The sequence below is a fragment of the Cimex lectularius genome, unplaced genomic scaffold, assembly GCF_000648675.2.
Source record: "Cimex lectularius strain Harlan isolate CLEC.00 unplaced genomic scaffold, Clec_2.1 scaffold56, whole genome shotgun sequence".
Classification (NCBI taxonomy): domain Eukaryota; kingdom Metazoa; phylum Arthropoda; class Insecta; order Hemiptera; family Cimicidae; genus Cimex; species Cimex lectularius.
In genome coordinates, this window is record NW_019394202.1 from 926,874 (window position 1) to 951,756 (window position 24,883).

The following is a 24,883-nucleotide window of genomic DNA, read 5'->3' on the forward strand; positions in this document are numbered from 1 at the left end:
AGGAATGAAATATGGCAAAAAGACATCTTTTTCATTTTTTTTTTGTCGACGTTTCTACCTTTATTCCGATTATCTTCAGGGCCTGGGTGAATTGCAAAATATATGTTGTTTGGAAAAAATACAATACAGCTGTAAATAATATAAAATTTAAACCAAGCTTTTCACACTCGCATAAAGTGTGGTACTATTTTTGTGGTGTCATATGTGGTGTGAAATTGTTGTAAAACGTGAATTTGTACTCTGCTGTTTATTGCGTGTAACAGGGTGGAGAACGCGGTAAATTGTTTAACGGTTATTGTTTAAAATTATATTTTTAATTTAAACGTAAATAAAAATAAAAAAATAGTACATTCACCCTTCGAACAAGCATATTTCCGCCTCACACAAACGATGAATCATGGATACATAACCTAACCTGTCTCTAGCCCTAACACTGCACAACCTAACCTGACTCTATCCGTAGTGAACCTAGCCTGCCCCTAACACTAAATAACCTAACCTATCCCTAACCCTAATCCTACAAACCTATCCTGTCTCTAACCCTAAAATCGCAAAGAAAGGAGATACATTGACTTTGCTTCCGCATGCAACTTGTTTACACCGCGCGCGGAACTGCGCGATGTGTTTTGCTGTAACTGCAAATAATTTTGTGTTTAATGCGATCTGGACTAGTTTTTTACTCTATAAAATAGACATTAAAACAATTATTTATAAGCACCTGGTTCCCAACATCGTCACATATTCTCTATACATGGATTATGTAGAATAAATATAGTTACATTAAAAATAAAATTAGTTTCTTAGATATTGCGTTGTACATTTACTACCATGTTTTGACATAATTTTGGTAATTACTTTTTTTTAAATTTTTGTGTAATAAAAAAGATACGAGTGAAAGGAGATATCAGATGAAGAAAAGGATTTTCTTTATTGTTAAATACAATAATATCAAAATAATAGAACAAATATATCAAAAAATGCAATGACAGAAGTTCTGCACTAAGGCTACCTACTTAAATATAATATATAATAAAAATATGTATATTGTCAGGTGCAATTTTAGCTGGAGTCGATGCCTTGATAAGAATGCTGTAGCTCCTGTCTTTGAAAAAAGCCTTTTGCTTGGTACCAAATTTGACGGAATTGTTGCAAGTATTTCTGAGAGTTCGTACAGATTTGGGTACAATTTTGCCAGGTCATAAGAATATCGTGATGCAGATTAGCAACACCTACATCGAAATATTTTGATAGCTCGATAAAACTCCTTTTATTTGAAGAGTAGGCAGTGGATTTATGGTTGGCCTATAAAGGGAGTACTGCTTCCATTTTATTTAATTAATTATCTGTTTATTAATAATTATTATTTCCAATTTTTACGCAAAGAAAGCCGAAGGTCGTTGGTTCGAATCCCGCTCGTGACACTAATTTTTCTTCTACCATTTTTCATATTTTTAGATTGACAATTAATTTACGATGAGATAGTAGCCTCTGGTTTTGAATTTTACGAGACCCATTCAAGATTCCGTGGCATGTTTTGCCTCGTACGTTTGTGAGATGGACATAGAACAGCTGCAAAACAGTGACAGCCAGGTAGTGAACCCTCTACTATTCTCCATGGAGCTTTGGTGCTTTCTCACCGTCGGAGGGAGAAACAGATAAATTTGTAATTGGCAAACCCGACAATACTGTTTCTCTTTCTTAAACAACAAATAATTATTTATTTTGAATTAAAATTGTCCTAAAGTCTTTTTTTGAACAACTGTAATAGTTAAATATTTGAGTTAATTATTCTTCTTATCTAAGGTCTTGGAGTGAGATGAAAAACTTAGTGTCACGAGCGGGATTCGAACCNACCATTGAGTCGAAGGTCGTGAGTTGGAATCCCGCTCGTGACACTAATTTTTCATCTCAATCAAAACCTTAGAAAAAATAATAATTATTCGAAATGATTATTTGGAGGTGCGGTCTTGTGTGACGTAGTTTTACAAAAACATTTTCTTTATCGTGTCAACGTTTCGATCTTTATTGAGATCATCTTCAGGGCTCAAAGTGTTTGTTTGTTGAGAGGGCCCAAATACACACACGCTCAACACGACAGACAAGAATGACACATCTACACTACGTCATTAAACACCACACATTAATCGAAATAATTAACATGGTCAATGGCTAAACCTACATAGATTGATATAATAGTTAAGTGCGTTCTCTATCAAGAGATCGTTTTGAAAATTACAGTTTTCCCCCTTTGAAATGAAGCCACTTCGCGAGTACCGTTATACTTGAAATTTATTACCGGATTATTTTTAAACGAACTTAACTTTCGGCGTTCGGCTATCGAACCATGTTCAATTTGAAATCGGTTCTGACAGGCCTTTCAGCTATTTATAATCGGACAGGTACAAACATTCTAAACGCCTTAATCCGTCGAAAAGACCGTTCTTACAGTCAAAAAGCAGTATTGCCGCCCTACTTTCTGAAAGGAATAAAAAAATAAATAAAAAAAAAATTGTTTTGTTTTTCGAAACGTCAATCTTGGATTTATTTAAGTTTGAATGAGTTAATTAAGCTTCGAGAAAATTTACTTCTGCCCATCTTAGGTTACACGCTCTCTTTCCTAAGCAATTTATGTTCTTAACAAGGCTTCCCAAACCACCAAAGCCAGCTGACCCCTTTCACAGAACACAATTCAGGGCGGACCCCTCTCATTCAAGTATTTAAAATTAGATACTTATAGTATGTAGTAAATCAAAGTAGGTAAAACCCAAGCCAAGTTCAAAAGTAACAGAATTGCACATTAATTATTAATCTTTTTATGTAAGGTTTTGGTTGAAATGAAAAACACTAGTGCCACGAGCTGGATTCGAACCCACGACCTTCGGCTAAATACGCCGCTGCTCTACCACTTGAGCTATCGTGACCTCGATCCACTCGGACACCAACTCCCCATCTCAACCTATAACTTTTCGAATTTAAACAGATTAAGTAATTGAAAGAAGTAATTTGGTCAATAGACCACTAAATATAATGGATTAATGATTAATGAATTAACGGGAAGAGTGCGGTTGTTTTAGCCTGCACAATTTGGATATGTTGGGTTTAATTTTTGATAGCTGGAGGCGGGTGTCGGGTTCGGCGTATACAGCTTGGGTATTTAGATTAGAAAGTCAGGATTGGCATACTAAGTTGTGGCAAATGGATGAAGAACACGTTCTGCTTTTTCAACGAGCGGTTGAAATGTTTTGTTTCCAGACGGAGCCAAAGATAGGTATCAGATTCGAAAGTAGATTTCAAGGTGGAGTCTGAAGTATTGTCTATCAAACGTTGAAGATTCACTTTTTGGCTTTGTCTGACTGAAAGCGGTTTGACAACTTCTTAAATATTTTATTTCATATCTGCTGTACTAATTTATTTATGGAGGCCAGGTTTGTGACATTACAAATATTTTGTAGGGTCTAAGCGGGTGTGAAGTTTCCTGTAGATTGGTGCCGTCGTTTGAAAGTTTTAATAATAGTCATAATAATATATTTTACGGAATTAATCCGATTTACAAAATATGTTTAAATATAAAAATATACAATATAAAAAATATAAGAATATAAAAGCAAAAAGCAAATTTTATTACATAATTACAATAAAAGTTAAAAGTTGTTACACGTTGGTAAAGATAGATAGTGATGGAAAATATTTAGAATATATTTTCTTTATTTTATAAAAATTAAAAATAGTCGTCTTTGGGATGGTGAATCTGTAATTTGGCCGTCACTGATCATTTTGGGCTGCCTATTTTCGCACTTTTAGTCTTTCGTTTCTTCTGGTGGTTATTTTGTTTTTGTCAAGGCTTTTTGAATAATAAATTGTTTAAGGACGTTAAAAAAAGGATAAATTTCACGCCTACCTTTTCAAAACCTGCATTATTTATGCACTAGCCCAATAATTATCTTAATTAATTATATTTTTATTCTAAGGTCTTCGGACTTTGAAGGCACGTCAGTTCAGGTGGATAGAGCTGCGGCATATTAAGCGGAAGGTCGTGGGTTCGAATCCCGCTCGTGACACTAACTTCTTCATCTCAAAGACGACCTTACATAAAAAGAATAATTAATTGAAAGATCGAAACTTTGGCACCATAAAGAAAATGTTTTTGTAAATCAACGTCACACCAGACCGCATCTCACGATCTCCAAATAATCGGGTTGTAATAATGTTGAATTTGGATAAAGTTGAGAGGAGTTATGAATTTTTACGTGGAACCTCAGACATCGGCGACAAAAATTCAAAACATTGCCCAATTAAATAAGAAATTCTACGATGACCCATTTTTTGGTTTGAATTCGACACATCTATGCTTCAATCGTCAATGTTCAATGTTTTAAGACAGAAAAAATAAAACTTCTTGTAAAAAGAGAGAAGGTAGTGCCACGACACAAGTTCGTTTTCGATTTCTTTTTGTATTTTGTGAATATGAGATTTCTCTGTCGTCTTTGGGACGGTGAACCTGTAATTTGGCCGTCACCGATCATTTTGGGCTGCCTATTTTCGCAATTTTAGTATTTCGTTTCTTCTGGTGGTTATTTTGTTTTTTTGTCAAGGTTTTTAATAATAAATTGTTTAAGAACGTTAAAAGAAAGGATAAATTTCATGCTGTTCTCGTAAAATAAATAATTTCCAAAACTAGAAATGAGACAGGTAAAAATAAATAAGAAATAGACCCATAAAAATAACAATTTTCTAAAGGTTGTAAATCAGAGCATACCTGTCTTGAAAGTTTCGGGGTCTCGTCTTTGTTATTGTTTCCCGGTTTTACAGAGGTTTGCCCATTAGAGGGAGGCGGAGGATCGACGACCGTTTTAGGCCCTTTCGTAGGGCCTGCGTGAACGCCGGGATGCCCTTCCGCCTGAGCTTTGGCCGCTTTTGTCGGTGCAGCAGGTGCGGCGGATTTGGCACTCGCTTGAGCTTCGACGGCGGCCGTCTTCTCTTTCGCCTTGGCCGACTGGGTTGAAGCTTCTTTAACGAGCTTGAGCAAATTTTTCCCCATCTCGGATAATCCGACTGGTGCCGGTGCGGCGTCTTCCGCAGCCACCTCTGCCTTTTTCTCCTTTACCATTGCCATTCCGACAATTTATCTGAAAAGATACATCCATTATTTATCAGCTGATATTGCCTTATTTTGTATGAAACAATCCGTGACAAAAATTTCGATAAATATAACAAATTCGGAGTTATTCTGAAGTTTTTATTGTCCTCTGCCGTTAAACTACCATGGCGGTTTATTTTTCAAATAGCAACGTATTAGATTTTTTTGGGCAAATAGATCAATTTTGTTCATATAAGTTAGACAGTCTTGATTTGTCTCTTCATGGGGTCTGTGGAGTGATAAACCTGTCATTTGGTCGTTCCCGATCGACCTCGTGGTTTGCTCTGAAAGACGCGTTTCTGCTCACCATCTGTGCCTTAACTATACGACACTATACAAAATTAACCACGGCAAGTTACATAAAAATCACAATTTTATTGAATGTAAAACTTTTTTTGCCATTTTCCAACTCTTTTTAATAAAACTATCGAATTTCTCTCTATTTCCATTTTCAGTGTTTATTATCGGGACAGAGCTGTTACTGCGTTCCTCAATACTGCGTCTAAGAGGGACGAATGTCCCTCGATGGTCCAGTCAGAACTAGAAGAATTAAAGAAAATAAAGAATGGATTCGAAGGAAGATCAAATAATAATATACACTAATGACGTTTTGTTGTGAACTTCACTGGATTAATGAACGTCACTCAATTTAATCCTCATTCCCTCACGTTATTTTTTCTCTCTTTCCTCTGTAACTCACTCACTTGCTCTCTTTTTCCTTCCTCTTTCTCTCTCTCTCTCTCTCTCTCTCTCTCTCTCTCTCTTTCTTTCTTTCTAGCTCTTTCTCTCTCTCGCTCTCTCTCTCTCTCNTAGTCTCTCTCTTTCTATAACTCGTTTTCGTTCTTACTCTCTTGCTCAATCACCCACACTATCCCTTTCTTTAAAAATAATAAAGATTAACAAATAATAAATTAGAAATAATAAAATTTAAAATGCTTCAAAAATACGATTAAAATTATCTACTATATTGATACACATCATTATGGTAATAATACGTCAAACAGCTTGTTAAACAACTATTTGAAAATAATAATAATTAGATATTATCTATTGTGACAACCAAAATTATTCTTTATTTAATTTGTCTTTATATAGAATTTATCAAAACAAATTATAAATAAATAATTTATATATCAATTATGTTTAATATATCAATTTTTTTATATCTTATAACAAATTATTATATCAACATACAATACAGGTTATTATTACAGTCATTGTTATGGCATAAACATTGTTTTTATATAATATATTAATTATTCGTTTTTTATCTGTTGTTTTACTTCGAATAACGAAATCGTATATTAATTAACATGGTAAAAATTTTAATTAATTTGAAATTACCTATCCTATTTAAGTACCTCAAATTATTATAGAATAAGAGAGACATTTATGTACATTAGTAGTAATTATATGAAATTATGTCGACGAATGTAAAAGTAATTCTGCGACACTAAATAAAGCCATTATATTTAGTGGCCTAATTGATACAATTACTTCTTTCAACTAATTATTCTTTTTATGTATGGTTTGATTGAGATGAAAAAGTCGGTATCATGGAGCGGGATTCGAACCAACGACCTTCGGCTACTAAATAAAACATCATTCACTCATTCATTCTTTTCTTTCTCTCTTTATTTGTCTCTAACTCTCACGCTCTTTCTTTGGGTTAACTGTGATGATGAGAGCATGTCGTTTCATAGATTCCTTTATTTTAGACTGGAAGTCAAATATTCCGATAAATATGAGACCGTAAAATGCGGAAGGCGTTTCGTCATTAACGAAGCTGGGAAAAATTTAACTCGTCGCTATTGGCATCTATGCAAAACTTCTTTCAGAAACGAAAAATATTGAACAATCGCTAATCGGTTGGTTAAATAAATCCGACGATTTTAACACATTCATAAATCAATTTCAAAATGCTATAATAAAGGCCTCTAAAAATCAATGCCGTCTTACAAAAAATTCAAAATAAATGGCAAAAATAGAACCCAATGCTGGTGGACAGAAGAGCTTACAAACGTAAGGAAAGAAATGAACAGGAAAAGAAGAGTCTACCAGCATACCTATCGGGACGAGGATCTAAGGTAGAAAAGAAAGAGCGAATACTACGATTTACGATAGGAATATCAAGAAAAAATTAAAAATGCTAAATCTAATTCCTGGAAAAAATACTGCAGTCAACTAAACTCAATAAATGTATGGACATCTGTATACAGAAAACTGACAGGAACAGAAAGGAGAAATACACCTTTGAGGACGATACAAGGTGCGGATGGATCCTAAACCACATCAACAGAGGAAACCCTCCAAGCCCTTCTACAACATCATCTTCCGGGTGATAATGAAGATGAAGACAACTACAATCACCAACTGGTCCATCAAAAAATAGATCTGCCCCTAGACACACAAGATGACGCAGACTTTTCTCCTATTGAAGTCCGAAACGTGATTGTTTCTTTTGACGAAAAAAAATCACCCGGTATCGACGGTCTTACAAGCGGTATTTTTTTAACAGTTTTTGACTTCTTTCCGAAACTTCTTACTGTTGTATACAACTCGTGCTTACAGCGTGGGATATTCCCTTAATTTGGAAGAAATCGGACATCGTATTAATCGAAAAACCGGGAAAAGACAAATCTAGCATGGACCAGTTCAGACCTATTAGTAAACTACCAACCGCAGGAAAACTGTTAGAGAAACTGTTAATAAATAGGATCAGGCATTACCTTTATTCTAATAGCTTATTTAGCAAAAATCAATTTGGGTTCAGGCCACAAACTTCTACTACCGATGCCGTTTACCATGTTAAGTCCATAATCAGAAGCCGACTGAATGCCAATCAAGAAGTCGTAATCTCTTTAGATGTGCAGGGGGCGTTCAATGCCGCATGGTGGCCAGAAATATCGCAGCAATTAAGATTACTTCATTGCCCGAAAAACCTATACGGACTTAGCAAGAATTACGTTTCCGAAAGACAGACAACTTTACCGGCTTCAAATGTCAGCCATACAATAAATGTAACTAAAGGATGCCCCCAGGGCTCCTGCTGCGGTCCGGGCTTTTGGTGCGTCCTCTACGATTCTCTTCTAAAAATTAGGCTGCCAGATAATTCCGACGGAACCGCGCTGGCAGATGACTACATCTTGATAGTACACGGCAGTAATTATATAGATTTGCAGTGCTCTGCAAATGAAGCATTGGAAATGATACAGCAATGGGCTTCAGCCAAAAAAATCACTTTCAATAAAAAGAAAAGTAAAGCGCTTCACATTTCCAGAAAAAGGAAAACTAACAAGCTGGATATCTACATGGGCGGAGAAAAGATTGAAAACGTGGACCAACTGAAGTATTTGGGAATTATATTTAATAATACATTCACCTGGAAGGACCGTATTTCCTATATTTCTGAAAAAGGTCTAAAAATAATAAATGTACTTTCTAGGATCACAAAAATTCACTGGGGTCTTGGTCAAGCATGTCTAAAAGCTATTTACTCAGGTGCAATAATTCCCGTATTAACGTATGGTGCAGAAATATGGGAAGAAGGTTTAGATAAAACATTTAACGAAAAGAGACTGAATAGAGTGCAGCGCCTGATAGCAATAAGAATTATGAAGGGGTACCGTACAATCTCACTTGAACTGCATGCTTGCTGGCAGATATAGTCCCCGTAAAGCTCAAGTTCCAGATGATCAAGGAACTATCCGAGATTCGCAGGATAGGCTCCGCTGTTAGATACCTAGAGTGTGGAGAAATGGACAAACCCAGGCCTTACTGTGAGTGGACTCATCCTGGACGACAGGTGACAATAGATAAATGCACTTACATTCCGAAATGACACTTACAAAATCTACACAGACGGAAGTAAAAGTGAGGATAATGTCGGATGCGCCTTCGTGGTCTACGAGAACGAAGGTAAAGTAGGCTGTGGAACATATAAATTGAGCAATAAGTGCTCAAATAATCAGGCCGAACAACTGGCAATTTACAAAAGCCTTGAATGGATAGAGAAAACCTTACTGCTTCATTCCACCCCCAGAAAGACACTGTTCTACATCCTTACAGATAGTCAAATATCCCTGGATGCCCTTCACTAATTTCGTAGTCCGCTTGACCAATTAACCATGGAGCTTTCTTAGATAATATTCGGGACAAGTTGATGCAAATCGAAGATTTGGGAGGAACAGTAATTTTTGATTGGGATTTTCGGCAATGAAGAAGCTGACCAATTGGCAAAATCGGCGTCAAGGGATGAAAGTCTAGAAATCTCCTACTACAAACACCCTAAAAGCCTTTTTCAGAAGAGACTGGAGCAGGAAGCTTTTTCAAGATGGGAAGAAACATGGCGGGAAACGACTAAGGCGGCCCATACAAAGATGTTTGTCCCCTCCCTGGCCTTCAGNCGCTGCTCTACCACTTGAGCTATCGTGACCTCGATCCACTCGGACACCAACTTCCCATCTCAACCCCACCTTTTGAATTTTCCCTCCTTTTTGCCATTTTTTTCAAATGTCCATGTAATCGGATTGGATTCTCGGCGACAAATGAAATGGCCACGGAGAACATTAGTGAAGTATACTTCATTTTAATTCTTTAAATTCGCTAATTTCGTGGTCCGCTTGACCAATTAATATATTACAATTAATTAAGGTTTTTAGTTGAGATAAAAAAAGTCAATCACACGAGCGGGATTCGAACCCACGATCTTCAGCCAGATACGCCACTGCTCTACCACTTGAGCTATCGTGACTTCGATCCCCTCGGACACCAACTTCCCATCTCAACCGCATCTTTTGAATTTTCCCTCCTTTTTGCCATTGTTTGTATATAGTTTTTCTTTGTCCACTTTAGGAAAGAGAAAGGAGTCAGCTAATACAGCACTTCGTTTGTGTAGGGAGAGGCTGGCCGGTTCCTCCATATGAATTGCTTCTGAGCGAGAATATGAACGTATTTGTTGGTTTTGTGGACAAATTGGACTTGGACTTGAATTAATAAACAGAGGTTTCAATGAAAAAAAATGAAATGCTATCATTTCAAATTTCACGTTTAAACTTTTATTTAATGCATAATTAATATACTCTACTCTGCAGTAAACACATGTAATATTTATATGGAACATTTATATTTGATAAAATAAAATCCCTTCCTGCAGGGCTACTGTAGGGAGGAAAAACACACACACTTTTGTTGTGATTAATTAGTTCAATCACAACGAGAAGAGTAGCAGAGCCCAACGCCGTACGAATATAGTCTATCACAGCAGCTAGAGAAAAAAGCATTTGAGCTTTCTTTACTTTTACTAAGTTGAAGGACTTCGATAATAGATTAAGCAAACAATACTATCGAAAGAAAAACATTATTTTTTCCTAACTGAGTAATTCTTTTCATTTTCATTCGATAGGCCCGAGTTAATCACAGATTCTTATCTAAGAAAAAGAATCTGGTTGAAGGTTGATAAATCAAAGGAGCGATTCGTTTCAAACCAATAACGTAGGAAAATTCACAGTGACAAACGAAATTTTGGGTAAAACATATTATTCATAAATGTACATTTAAAAATGTTCCCTATGGATGCGAATAACGGGGAGGAGCGGGACGCGGGCTGCGATGGTTGATGATGTTGATGATGACTGTTGCGGAAATTTCCACCCTCCTTCGGTTTGTGGGTGCAGGATTCCAATTCCAAGCCCGAACGGGGGGGGGTTTGCCGAAGAAACGATCCCACACGGTTGTCTCGTTTATTCAATTTTAGTGGCGAATTTGTAAAATCCTGGTATTTTCTTAAATTTTGTATAAATGAAGAATTTTGATTAATTTTATTTGTTAAAACTGTTAAAGTACCTGTGGCTTATTAGTAAACCGCACGAAAAATAATATATTCAATTACATTTGTTTTTATAACATGCCTATTTTTAAAATATATTTTACAAAGGCGATTATTTTAGCAAAGAAATTTCACCTGTTTCAGTTAACACTTTCGGCTTATCGTAGCGATTGAGAAGTTCCAAACCACGATAAACATTTCCGTTATCAAAGAATAATATCAACCATTGGAAAGATAAGGGAAACAAGTTGTTTCTATGAAAAAATAATAACAAAACCAAATCGACGGATTACGTTAGTTTGCTATTGATGACGAGTTTTTAAAACGTTAAAACTAAATTTAAAGAATTTTGTCTAAAAGGAATTTATAAAGTAAAAGCACAAGGAAATGTGAAAAAGATTGTTAAGTCATTTGCATATCTTTGTTTTTAACTATCATTTTCTGCCTTTGTTGTGCATACATTTCAAGGATATTACTTATCAGTCGACTTTCTTTTATATTAAACCTAGGATAAGAAAATAACATGCAGGATCGTATTAAATGAGATTTAATCTTCCAGTAAAGTAGACAAAAAAATTAATTTTGAAAAAACTATTTCGGATACGTATTAAGCACCATTTAAAGCTCGAAATTTTCATAGCAATACAATAATAGAAAATATTTGAGCTGAAATCGCCAAGGGATTTTTTTTCGAAGATGATCGGAGTTCCACATAAAAATTCATAATTCCTCTGCATTTTATCCAAATTCAACGTAATTACAATCTCAATAATTATAGTTATTATTTAAAATCAAAGTCGGCGTTACAAGCGGGATTTGAACTAAAGACCTTCGGCTCAATACGTCGCTGCTCTAACCAGTAACCACTCTCTCCACTCGGACATCAACCACTCATCTCAGCCTATAACCTTTCGAATTTTCCCTCTTTCTGCCAATTTTGGTTCAAGAGTGGAAGGTGTCCGAGTGGTTGATAGCTTAAGTGGTTAGAGCAGCGGCGTATTGAGCCAAAGGTCGTGGGTTCAAATCCCGCTCATGACGCTAACTTTTTCATCTCAACCAAGACTTTTAGATGAAAAGTATAATTAATTGAAATAATTAAATAGTCAATTATGACCGCTGCACATATATGGGTTATTTCAATCGTTGGAAAGCAGAGTTCTTCTGTATCCAGCCTATTTCAACAAGGTTTGAGTGTGTCATTATAAGTGAGAAATATGGCTTGAAATGAAAAAAAAAAAACTCAAATTTTTATTTTGTCTCCGATTCTAGTCTGTTCACGGCGGACAAGCTTGTTCCATTACGTGTATTTTAGAAGGCTCTAAACCCCTGATAAGTATTCGGTAGATCGGTGGAGTCGTTTCGAAATTATGACTATTTTTGTTTTTTCGAAAAAAAACCGAAAGCGTTTGGAAAAAACAAATTTCGATTTTACCAAAAATTCGTTTCAAAGTTATGACCATTTCTGTGCTCTATCGCTCCCTCCCTCTCAATCTCTCTCTCTTTTTTCCTCTCTCTCACTCTCTTTGCTCTCGCGTTTCTCTCTCTCTCTCTAACTATCTCTCTCTCTTTTTTCCTCTCTCTCTCACTCTCTTTGCTCTCGCGTTTCTCTCTCTCTCTCTCTCCTCTCTCTCTCTCTCTCTCTCTCTCTCTCTTTCACTTACTCACGGTCTGTCCTCTCTCTCTCACTCTCTCGCTGTTCTCTCTCTCTTTTTCCCTCTTACTCTCTCTCTCTCACTTTCACTTACTCACGGTCTGTCCTCTCTCTCTCACTCTCTCGCTGTTCTCTCTCTCTTTTTCCCTCTTACTCTCTCTCTCTCACTTTCACTTACTCACGGTCTGTCCTCTCTCTCTCACTCTCTCTCTCTCTCGCTCTCTCTCTCTCTCTCACTCTCTCTCTCACACTCTCTCTCTCTGTCCTCTCTCTCTCACTCTCTCTCTCTCTCGCTCTCTCTCTCTCTCACACTCTCTCTCCCTCCCTCTCTCTCTCTCGCTCTCTCAACTCTCGTTTTTTCTTTCTCTTCAACGACTATCTATTTTTTTGTCTATCAAACACTTCTTTTTCTCTAGCTCTTTATTCTACTTTTCCCCTCTCACTCTCTCTTAAGTCTCTCTCGTTTTTTAATTCTCTTCAATGACTACCTATCTGTTTATCCATCTATCACTCTCTAGCAGTCTTTTTTCTCTCGCTCTTTATTCTTATCTCTCCCTCTCCCTCTTTCTCTTTCTCTCCATCTATCCATATTTATCCATATACCTATCTATTATTTATCTATCTAACTCGTTCTCTTTTTTTCTTCTTTTTTTAAGCGAATTCAGCGTTATTATAGCCGTTCAAAAGCGGAATCCTACATTCAGCCTATGCCAACAGGCTTTAGATTTTATGTTTTCTGAATGAGACAAATGAGGATGAAATGAACAAAAACTTCTCAAACATTTTATGTTATATCCATTTATTTGTGAGCTCCTGCAAAATGTCCTTTGGTCGGTGCAGTCGTTCAAAAGTTATAACCATTTTTGTAATTTTCTCAACAAAAAAAATCGTCTCGTCGGAGAAACTGTTGGAAGTAGGTTAAACTATTTTTTTAGCACGAAACAAAGTCGTTGTTTGTGCTCTGCAGCCCAAATAACCCCTGAATTTGTGGAAATTTTTTGCCATTTCGAAAGCTTCCGATTTTTTTATAATACATCTTTCAGATATTTTTCAGTGAATGGTTTTCTTACTATTCTATCAAATTTGGGGAGAGAGTGAAATTCAGTTAAATTAAGAGAGCAAACTTGAAATGAAAACAAACAAAAAAAAGCCACTCATATCTCCGACCTTGTTTGTTGTGGTAAAACGAATGAGACAAGATCCTTTATCATTCCACTCGAATAAACAGCTAGCACGACGAGTCTCTTATCGCCGACGGACCGATGTCCCCACGCAAGATGGCCAACGACTGGGATCTCGATGCCCTCTTGGTATGTACATTTGTCTATACATGCCGTCCAATTCCGTGCTGTAACTGACACACATCTACATAAAATACAGTCTGAAATCAACACTGAAACATTAAGTCGATTTTCGTCCGATTTCACAGGCGATACAATTTATTATTCACCCGGCAACGGTAGCTACGCGACGGAGGATAAGAAGATGGCCTAAAAAAAGGGCATTTATTATACGAAGTCGAAACGTAAACCCTAAAACATTTAGAACAATGCTACAACAATCTAATAAAATATTACCTAACTTTTTTAACAATGTCATCTTAATTACTGGTCATCAATAAATAAACTTAAACCTGTTTTAACATGCAAAATTATTTTTATTAATTATTACTTAAAAACGTGGTTTTTTAAACGATGATCTCGACGTAAAGCTAAGGATTATCGAAATGCGCAGTGTACGATTGCAATTCTTAAATTTCCGACACGTTCCTGATGTTACTTGAATTTCTTAAAATAATTCGCCTATTTATAACGTATTGATGAAGAACAATCATGATTCTTAACCTACTCCAAAATAACAAAATTGTGTAATAAACCATTAATTAAAATTATTTTATTGTGTAACGACTATCAATAATACACTGACAGGCAAAAACTTCCGCCCACTTGTAATATAAATTGATTTGTATATATTTTTAAATATTAATCGAAGTTTCACGTTTTTTAACGTTTGATAATTGAGTCTTTGTCTAAAAAAGAAAAAAAATTATAAATTGCTAAGGAAAATGAAAAATAAAAAAACTTTTAAAAAAGACGGCCAAATAAAATTTGTTTTAATTTTGTTTTAGATTTTTAATTGACGTTTCAATATCGCGTATTTCCTCCCCTTACCTTGATTACATCTTGATGACGCCTCGGTATACTTTCTACCAGTCTGGAAATGTCTCTCGCTGGAGGTTAACCCATTCTTCACGAAGAGTCTTTTCAAGATGTGGAGTCTATCAGGAAGTGATGGACGTGCTCTTGTTCGTCTTTTGAGGTTATCCCATAAATGTTCGATCGGGTTCAAGTCTGGAGAACGGGCTGGCCAGGCTAAGACCCTGATGTTATGCTGTTGAAGGTACGTGTGTACTATGCGACTACGCGAGCGACATGTGGACGAGGATTATCGTGCGTTAGAATAGGATTTTTGCTGATTTCATCGAGGATAGGCAACGCACGATGTTCCAAAATTTCATCCACACGGCGAGTGGCCGTCAAAGACCTTCCACGAACAACGACCAACTCCGTGCGACTCTCCATTGAAATTCCCGCCCACACCATCACTGAGCTACGTTGAAAAGGTCCGCTCTGGGAAAAATTACAGACTTGGTACCTTTCATTTCGCCTTTTTCACACTCTTTCACGCCTATCTAGAAATCGTAGAGCAAATCTACACTCATCTGTAAAAAGTACAGCAGACCAATCGTCCAAACACCAATGGCTGTATACTCGAGCAAATGGGAACCGTGCGACTCTGTGTTCTGGTCAATTCTGGTCCTCTTACGGGGCGAAAAGCCATCAGTCCGTATGATTTCATCTTCTTCGAGTAGTGCATCAGAAATTTGGACCCTCGTACTTCCTGGAGCTGATGAATGGCTTGAATAACAGCAAGGTGCCGGTTTCGCAAAATTCTCAAAGTCAAAAAACGGTCATCCTCTGGTTCTGTTACTCTAGGGCGTCCAGAACCGGTCCTTCTGGACCCAGTTCGTCGAAAACGTCAAATGACGTCTTGCAGAGTTTCATAGGGAACTACAATGGCAATAGCCGCATACCTGATGGAACGTCCATCATCAATAAGTGCCACACCACGCGCAACAGCCTCAGCAATAAGTGGCATTTTTAATCTTATGATTTTTCCTTCTTGAAGGTGGGATAATAGGTCATCTCAAAAAAACCACCACCAGTTTTTATCCACAACGTTTCGGATTTATTTTAATCCTTCCTCAGGTGAGTTAACCAATGGTTAAAAAATATTCAGGTTCAAAATATTAAAACGTTTTTTCGTAGTCTGAATAAGTACCACACTGGCTCTTTTTTAAAATAAACTGTTATAAAATATTAATGACTGACGACCACTTTTTTAACCATTGCGTTAACTCACCTGAGGAAGGATTAAAATAAATCCGAAACGTTGTGGATAAAAAGTGGTTGTGGTTTTTTTGAGATGGCATTTTTAAGTTTAAATATTGAAATTAAGAAAACAAAGATGAAAACTAAACAGTTTATTGCTTCAGAATTCAAATGAGACTTAATAAACATTTTAAATTCCGTAAAAATTAAACATTGAAAAATCCTTTATCCTTGTTTTGAATTAATTATTAAATGTGTTTACGTCTAATTGATATTCCCAGTTTAAAACATAGCATAAACAAATATTTATTGACAAAAACAATGAGACAAATTAAGGGCAGAATTTACTTTTATCGAGAAAATGAAAAAAAAATCGGGTGGAATTTTTTGTCTATCTTTGTAATATCAGCTGAACTTGACGAACTTTATGATCAACAATCAACATACAAAATTTTTATAAAAACGGCCATAATTAAGTTACAATAAACTTTATTATCAACGTCCTGTTTTATTCTTCAAAATTCGAAAAATCTTGAGGTCTGACGGCCCAAAACAGGGAGGATAAATTTTTTTGTGTAGTTCAGACGTTTAGTCTATCGTTGTTTTGGCTTTTCGCCATCCTAAGGGGTTGGTCTGTGTGCTACTTTATCAGTGTGTCCTTTTTCTACAAGTTTATCATAGTGAAAATCAACTTATTGGTACCTAAAAATAGAGTGACTCCAAGAAATATATATATTGAACATAAGCCAACGAAATTGTGTTGAAATATCAAAACAGCGAGGATAAGAGGACCAAACTACACGTTCGTCACCCCGGAGACTTCGAGAAAAAATCTCACTTATCTTCCTGTATTACTGTGTACCAGATATAATTTATGTCTACCTACATCTTTCTTTGAAAAATTTAATTTTCATTACAAGCCCGATGCAATCTTACAATATATATTTTTTTAAATTAGCTGTATATAAAGCTAGAAATAACTATTTAACCATTATATACTAAAACTAATTTATATTTCATATAAATATAACATATACTTGTATTTATTGATGGTAAATAACCATCAAGTTACCTGTGTTAATTTAGTCACCAGTGATTTCTTCATCAGTGTATGCGTTAGAAGGTTACGGATCTCTTGATTTGATTTATGAATCCGACGATTGTGTAATCTCATGTATTTACAATTCTTTTTAGAGTAATACATTCAGTTAAAAAATTATCCACAAATTAAATTACACGTTCTTACGATTTAATGTCAAGAGTTCTCAATTTCATAACCTTCTTCCTCATATACAGCTGAGAGAATTGATCACTAGTAACTAAATCAATACAGCTTATGAGATTATTATGTATGTACATAACAATCCAGTTACTAATTTTTAGTCACCAGTGATCTATTCCGTTATTTGTGTATGAGTTAAAAGGTAATGGAATTGAGATCTCTTCATGTTATTTATATAGCCAGTTATTATATAATATCATGTATTTGAGATTCTTTTTAATATCAGTTTATAAAAACAGCTGACAAATTAAATTAATGCTGTTACAAGTTAATGTGGTGCCTTCGAATTTCACGAATTTCATCCTCAAGTTAATGTCAAGAGTTTTCAATTTCATGACCTTCTCAACCAAACATGGCTGACGGAATGGATCACTGGTGACTAACTGGATTGTTATGTATGAACATAACAGTTCAGTTATGATCAGTTATCACAGTGATTCAGACAGCTAGTATATAATTTCATGTATTTGCGATTCTTTTTAGAGTAATAAACCATTACTACTTTATGGAACATAGTCAAATTACATGCATTTAAAACTATGAAGGGGTTTAGGTGTGCTCTTAAAATTCGCCTTTATGGGTCTTTCGTTTGAGAAGAATTCATAAAAGAGGGAATATATCTTGTTTCTTCCTTGTATTTTTTATAGTAAGCTGACTGAAAAGAGGTCTCCCTTGGCTGGTTTCCTATTTCATGCGAAATAGGGAGGCAGCTCGCTTACACCTATTTGATTTTTCCTGGTCAAACGAGAGATTGATTTTATAAATAAATATATTACTATTGTAGAAATGTGTGGTGATTAGTGACCGTTAATCGATATTTATTTAGAAATCGTGAGATGCGGGCTGGTGTGATGTAGGTTTCAGAAAAACATTTTCTTTATCGTGCCAACGTTTCGATCTTTATTGAGATCATACTCTCGACACGACACGCAAGAATGGCACAATTANTCTTTATCGTGCCAACGTTTCGATCTTTATTGAGATCATCTTCAGGGCTCAAAGTGTTTGTCTTCTGTGTAATTGTGCCATTCTTGGGTGTCGTGTTGTTTTTCTGAAACCTACATCACACCAGACCGCATCTCACGATTTCTGAATAATTATCGATTAACGGTCACTAATCACCACACATTCCTATATCTAACTATTTTCTAAATAAACAAATTATTATTTGCATGACTAATTAAACATTTCTACATTGAACAATTATAAGTCAGATTTTTTTTAATATATGACAAGTTGTTCATTAAACATTTTAAAAACCTTGTATAAGAGCGAAACTTTTAAAAAGCAGTTTCGATTTTGGTTGACAATTCTATGAACAAATTAGAATTAATCTTGTTTAAAAAAATGGATGATTCGGAAAAACTAAGAAATACAATGCGGAGAATGGTAGAAATAGAATCTCAGAAAATTTTTGGCAAAATGCTTCTGACAATCGTGATCGAGGAAAACAAAGAAGAAACTTTAAGACAATTGAAAAAATCAAAACAAACTATCTATCAATTCTTTTGCATCTCACATTACAGAGTTTTATCTTGTTCGATTCAAGGTGACGTAAAAACTATCAATTTAAAAAAATCGGTTATTTTAAGCTTCTTAGATTTGCTCAGTAAACAATTCGTTATCAGTAATAATTTCCTTGTTATCTATCCAATGTAATCATTTAAATAATCACCTTCAAATTCCAGACGATGTAACGTAGCAATTTGTTTAGTTGTTATGAATATTTTCTATTTTTCTCATTTGTCGGTTATAGCATTGTCTCTCCCTTGAGAATTCGGCCCAAAGATGTCCATGTTCTTTTTGTCTTAAGAAATTTACAAAAGTCAAACTTGCAAAATAGCCTAATTTTAATAAATAAACAGAGTGAAGAATACAATTGTTCTTACTGCTATCGGCAATTCCACCTGCTTTAGAAAAAGATTATTTGAATGAAAAAAAGTTGTTATGCAAACACGATTAGTATTTAAAACAGGTTTTTCTGAGGGGAGTAGGTGGTCGAGGGTGTTTGGGATACGTGCTATTGTCCTGATAATCTCTATTTAGGAATAACAAGGCGTTAGCTTTGACGAAACCTGTTTCAAGAACGAGCACGCGTAGCTTTTATGTTTATCTTACTCTTGCGTTCTTTCTTTTGTATTTTATGTGTTCTTTTTCTTTTGTATGTGATATCGTGAATGATGATGGTTTGATCAGTATTTTCCATTATACATCGTATAATGGAAAATAGTATTACAGTTAGGTTTGGTAATTTTAAATACATAGGGTTTTATTTGTATATAAATTTTCACCTATATTTTGTAAGTAGCCCTACAGTATCATGTCATCGTTTTTTCTTTTAAGTATTTGCACATTACAATACCTGTCAAATATTCTGTTTTTTAAGTGCTGTAACCTGATTTCACAAAACTTTGGACACTTAGATAAAAATTTAAAAATATCGTCTTTAAAATGAGTATGCTGAAAGAAGTTCACTTCGCATGTTTTATGATCCATCTTCAAGATTCTAATGACAAATTAAAATAGGTTTTGACACCCAAATTGTAGTTTAAATGCCCATCAATAATACAATTTTCTCAAGGTGGGACTGAATTGAATTAATTTATTTTGCTACCCCTAAGGAGTCTTAGTAGCGGGATTTACTCTAGGTTCGGCCTGAACAGTCCAAGCCTTGAGGAATTCCTCAACGTGTGTGCCGGTGGAAGGGAAATCACCCAACAAAGATCAATTCTTTATCCGCCTTGTGACCAAAACGGCAAGAACAACCAACAACCATCACCGATCAACACGGAACATGGGCTTTACCTTGAGGAAAATCTCTTCGTGTGTGGGCGCGGGTTCGGTGGAGGAAATCCTCAAGAAAATCCCCACAATTTCCTGTACATGTATCGCTAGTGCGCAGACATATAATTGTATAAAAACAACACAGCTTGTATAACAAACATCAACTCAGACAACACTATTATGAATATCAATATTTATATAACATGTTAAATTTGCATTTATATTCAGTTTTTCAAACTTTTTTTAAAATTTACCTTTTCACAAATCAGATTCCCCTTTTTCTAATCAAATTCACCCTTTTGCAAATTACACTCACCCTTTTGCGAATCAAACTCACTCTTTCTACTACGTATATCTATTGGGTCCAAAACGTAAGTATTTACTAATTCAGGGTTTTCAAATTAAATTGACCTGTTTTCGAATCAAAATCACCCTTTTGCAAATCAAATTCACCTTTTTTGCAAATTAAATTCACTTTTTTTTAAATCAATTTCACCGTTGTACAAATTAAATCTACTTTTTGTTAAAAACCAAACTCACCCTTTTGTAAAACAAATTCTCTATTTTCAAATCATTTCATCACCTTAATTTGCAAAAGGGTGACTTTGGTTTGAAAAATTAGTGAATTTGAATTGCAAAAATATGAATTTAATTTGAAAAAGGGAGAATTTTATTTGCAAAAGGGTGATTTTGATTTACAAAGGATGAATTCAATTTGAAAAAAGAGTGAATTTCATTCACTGAAGTTGATTTGCAAAAAGGTGAATTTAATTTGCATAATGGTAAATTTAATTTGAAAAATGGTACATTTAATTTGTAAAATTGTAAATTTACTTTGCGAAATGGTAAATTGAATTTGCGAAATGGTAAATTTGATTTGCAAAAATATTAATTTGATTTGAAAAATGAGTAATTTTGAATTGCAAAAAGTATGAATTTAATTTGAAAAAGAGTGAATTTTATTTGCAAAAGGGTGATTTTGATTTACACCTTCTATAAACTTCTCCCTCTGCTCACTTTTGTGAAATATGTCTTCAATTCACACCCATCTAAAGAAAATATTATTATTTATTATTTTTGGGCATTTAAATAATGAAAAATCTGTATTGGTAAACTTGTCTTTGACCCAAATATTGTTCAATTTCAATATTATCAATACGTAATCGTTGGTCAATAAGAGTGTAAATAAATAGCAAGGTAGAGCCACGTCCGAAAATATTACAGTGATCGACTGGTAGAGTTAACCATAGTAATTTAGATTTGCATAATATTTTATTATCTTAAAAAATGAGATCTCACTACATTCTGGACACATTTAGCTTGATTAATTTTGTTTACCAAATGAATTGAGAGGTAATGAGTAATTCCCAAATAATTATACGTTTTGAGAGGTGAATCTATGCAGATTGAAGTTCAGAAGCGGCCAAGAGAATCATTTGTCATCTAGGAACAGAGCAAATAACAATGGACTAAGTAATGCTACATGTTTGACTCCTTTAATAATTTTGAAATCTTTACGCTTCTTCCCCATCGTACCAAACGGACAAAAGGTATTAGTTGAAAGCCCATTTATCGCAACAACCATTTTACAACGACCCATGATATGCACCTTATGAAACGTTCCCCATGACCCATGAAATGTATTTGTTTTTCACGTTGAAAACCATTTTTTTCGTAGTTATTTTCAAATAACCTTTCCACCAGTCGACAAACGTTAATAATCTAAGGTTTCTCTGTAGTATTAGCATGGGCTTAGAATTTGCGTACGTCCGTTACCTGGGTAAACGACTAGTTTTCTGGGTGGTCCTCGACCTTCTTTTATGAGGTCAAATACAGGAAAAATCTGGGCGAAAACAAATATACCGTTGTTATAACGAAATAGGATTTTCTTCAGAAAAGATACTTTATATAAGTACGCAACTCGTTCTTCCTGGTCCGCTTATTTCCGCTGTTTTTGCTTCTCCCGAGCATACGTACAGAACATACTCGATAAATCCTTCATAGTTGCATCTTTTCAATCCCGAAATTCACTCTTCACCACGGGACAGTAGCACGTCGACAACGAGGCTTATACAGTTTCGCTATAGCAATTAACAGGGCAGAAAACCCGTTTTTTTAATGGTTTTTCCTCTCGGTTATCTGATCGCCGGGGGTTTCGTTCTGCCTAAAACACATATGTCGGCACACTTATGGACAATCCCGAGTCAGGTACTTGTTTTAAGGGTCGGCGGAACACGTTCTGAGATTTTTTGTTCTCTGACAAATGAAAATTGCCGATTCTCCGAATTTAACGGACGACGTTGTAAACTAAGTTGTAACCTTTCATCCCTCGACGATTGTATACAATATAAACCGACTCGACAAAAATCAACTAACTTAATTTGGAAGCTTGATTGGTTAGTACGTGAGTTATTTGTCAGTCGTGTCCTATTATTACAAACCCACCACTGAAGATGGCGACAAACCGAAACGCGTCGGAAAAGCTAGCCAAACCGACCATTAAACCCCACCAAGTCGTCCTATCCGAATCCATCAAACGTATCAAGCATGCGATGAGTTCATCGTTTGTCAACTTTCGTAAACTAATCTTCACGGTCGTGCAAACCAAAGTTACATGAACATTCCTGAAACAAAGACGGGCTTTGCATTGATTTAAGGAGGTCTACAGCAGTCAAAAAAGGCAAGCACCTGGCAACATGTACGCCTAGGTCAATTTTATCCACCAAGTTTGCACACAAAAAATATATATATAAATTTTGATTGTGTTTCCACTGTACGTACGTGATGATAATGGTATTGTTCTAATAATAATCGGCTTAATAAATCCTTTCAATTAATTATTCGGAAATCGTGAGATGCGGTCTGGTGTGATGTAGGTTTCAGAAAAACATTTTCTTTATCGTGCAACGTTTCGATCGTTATTGAGATCATCTTCAGGGCCTGGGATTTACAAACACTTTGAGTGAGTAGAAATGCTTTGATTGAATATAATAAACAAATTCACTAATTTCGTGGTCCGCTTGACCAATTAATATATTACAATTTATCTCAACTAAAAACCTTAATTAATTGTAATAATAAACAAATATTTTTTTGCATTGTAAAAATTCACTTGTTTCCACATCCTACATGTATTTGTTAAATTTAAACAATGTTTGTAAATCCCAGGCCCTGAAGATGATCTCAATAAAGATCGAAACGTTGGCACGATAAAGAAAATGTTTTTCTGAAACCTACATTACACCAGATCGCATCTCACGATTTCCGAATAATCATCGACTAACGGTCACTAATCACCACACATTTCAATTAATTATACTTATTATCTAAAGTCTTGGTTGAGATGAAAAATTTAGTCACGAGAGGGATTCAAACCCAGGACCTTCGGCTCAATACGCCGCTGCGCTAACCACTTGAGCTATCGTGACTTCAAGTTAATTTAATAAATAATAAAGGCTTAATCGCTGGCAAGGGATCAGAATCACTTTACATGATTGTTTTTCTTATTCTCAATTAAAATTTCATGAGTTGAGCAGGGATTTGAACCCAGAGTGGCAGATAGGAGTTCGATCACCCCACTCGCCCAAACCGATTCCCTTCTATTTGGAAAATTTAATTGCAAACGTTTTCTTTGTTCATCCAATTCAGACATGACATTTGTCAATTGGTGCCAAAACAGCAAGGTGTAGCATGAAAATAGGATTAGCCTAACAGGTTAATCAGGCGATACAGATTTAACGAATTAAAAAAAAAGTTTTACAGGCATGTTTGTCAAATTTTTAAAAAGTAGGCTTTTCCAACAGTGCGGCACTTAGACTCACAAATTGTTAAATTAAGAGATCGAGTTTCCGTTTGTGTGCGGCCTTTCAAATAGCCGAGATGGCGATCTGTCGCTTAAAGGATGGGTGGAATAAAAGACCCATTTGACAATACGGCTGAGATCAGGGATATTGGAAGCTTCCATTAAAGTCCATGGATGGACTTTGTCAACTGATGGAAATTATTGAAAAATAAAATTTTCTGATGAGAGAATTGAATAAAATTTGCCTTCGAGAGGAGGTGAAAACCTTTTGACGCTATAACAACGAAATTGCCTGGTGACAAGAAAATATCAATGAAAAACCAGTGGCCAATTAGAAGAACCAGGTGCAAGAAAATTTTACTTTTAAGATACAAAAATTATTTTAATTTGTGGTGTTTAGTGATCGTTAGCCAATGATTACTTGGAGATCGTGAGGTGCGGTCTGGTGTGACGTAGGTTTTAGGAAAACATTTTCTTTATCCTGCCAACGTTTCGATCTTTATTGAGATCATCTTCAGGGCTCAAAGTGTTTGTTTTCTGCGTAATTGTGTCATTCTTGTGTGTCGTCTTGAGAGTGCCCACCGCACCTCACGATCTCCGAATAATTATCGACTAACGGTCACTAATCACCACACATTAATATGTACTTTTCGCCTGATAAAATTAAATAAACATAGTAACTTCCTTCATGATCACCCAAAAGATCGGCAATACCTTGTATGTTTATGACTATATTTTCTTTGTGAAATTTTCTTCTTGTGGCCTGCGGGGTGATGAACCTGTATTTTGGTCATTGCCGGTCATTTTTGGTCTGCCTAACCTCCTCGCAGATATGTCTTGTTCATGACATTTCGACTTCTCATCATCTTCAGTGTCGGTGTGATTTTTCAATTTTTCAACTAAACATGAACATAAGACTATGTATATTTGTCAAAATAAGGTTAAAATTGACCATTTTATGAATACGATTTCAGCATTTTTCCATTTTGGCAGCTAACAGTGTGACAG

At 35.4% G+C, this 24,883-nt stretch overlaps 2 protein-coding genes across 8 annotated transcripts in view; one reads left to right on the plus strand and one right to left on the minus strand.

Moving 5' to 3' along the window:
* The window catches only part of LOC106666629 (dynein intermediate chain 2, ciliary), a 38,641-nt gene extending 19,417 nt beyond the window's left edge, over nucleotides 1-19,224 (minus strand). Inside the window, exons 1-3 of one of the 6 annotated variants that reach the window (XM_014393955.2) lie at nucleotides 19,179-19,224; nucleotides 18,965-19,096; nucleotides 4,757-5,126 (exon numbers count right to left, since the gene is read on the minus strand). In XM_014393955.2, the coding sequence (XP_014249441.1) occupies nucleotides 4,757-5,113 (357 nt within the window). In that variant the 5' untranslated portion in view covers nucleotides 5,114-5,126; nucleotides 18,965-19,096; nucleotides 19,179-19,224. Of the gene's footprint in view, nucleotides 1-4,756; nucleotides 5,127-7,866; nucleotides 7,929-11,099; nucleotides 11,166-13,782; nucleotides 13,864-18,964; nucleotides 19,121-19,178 lie in introns of those variants that run through there. The other 5 variants (XM_024230125.1, XM_024230128.1, XM_014393954.2 and 2 more) reach the window with 5 other exon arrangements.
* LOC106666630 (E3 ubiquitin-protein ligase TRIM71) overlaps nucleotides 13,787-24,883 on the plus strand; it is a 34,532-nt gene continuing 23,435 nt past the window's right edge. The window contains exon 1 of one of the 2 annotated variants that reach the window (XM_024230123.1): nucleotides 13,787-13,925. In XM_024230123.1, coding sequence (XP_024085891.1) covers nucleotides 13,805-13,925 — 121 coding nt within the window. In that variant the 5' untranslated portion in view covers nucleotides 13,787-13,804. The remainder of the gene's footprint in view (nucleotides 13,926-24,883) is intronic. The other variant, XM_014393957.2, reaches the window with a different exon arrangement.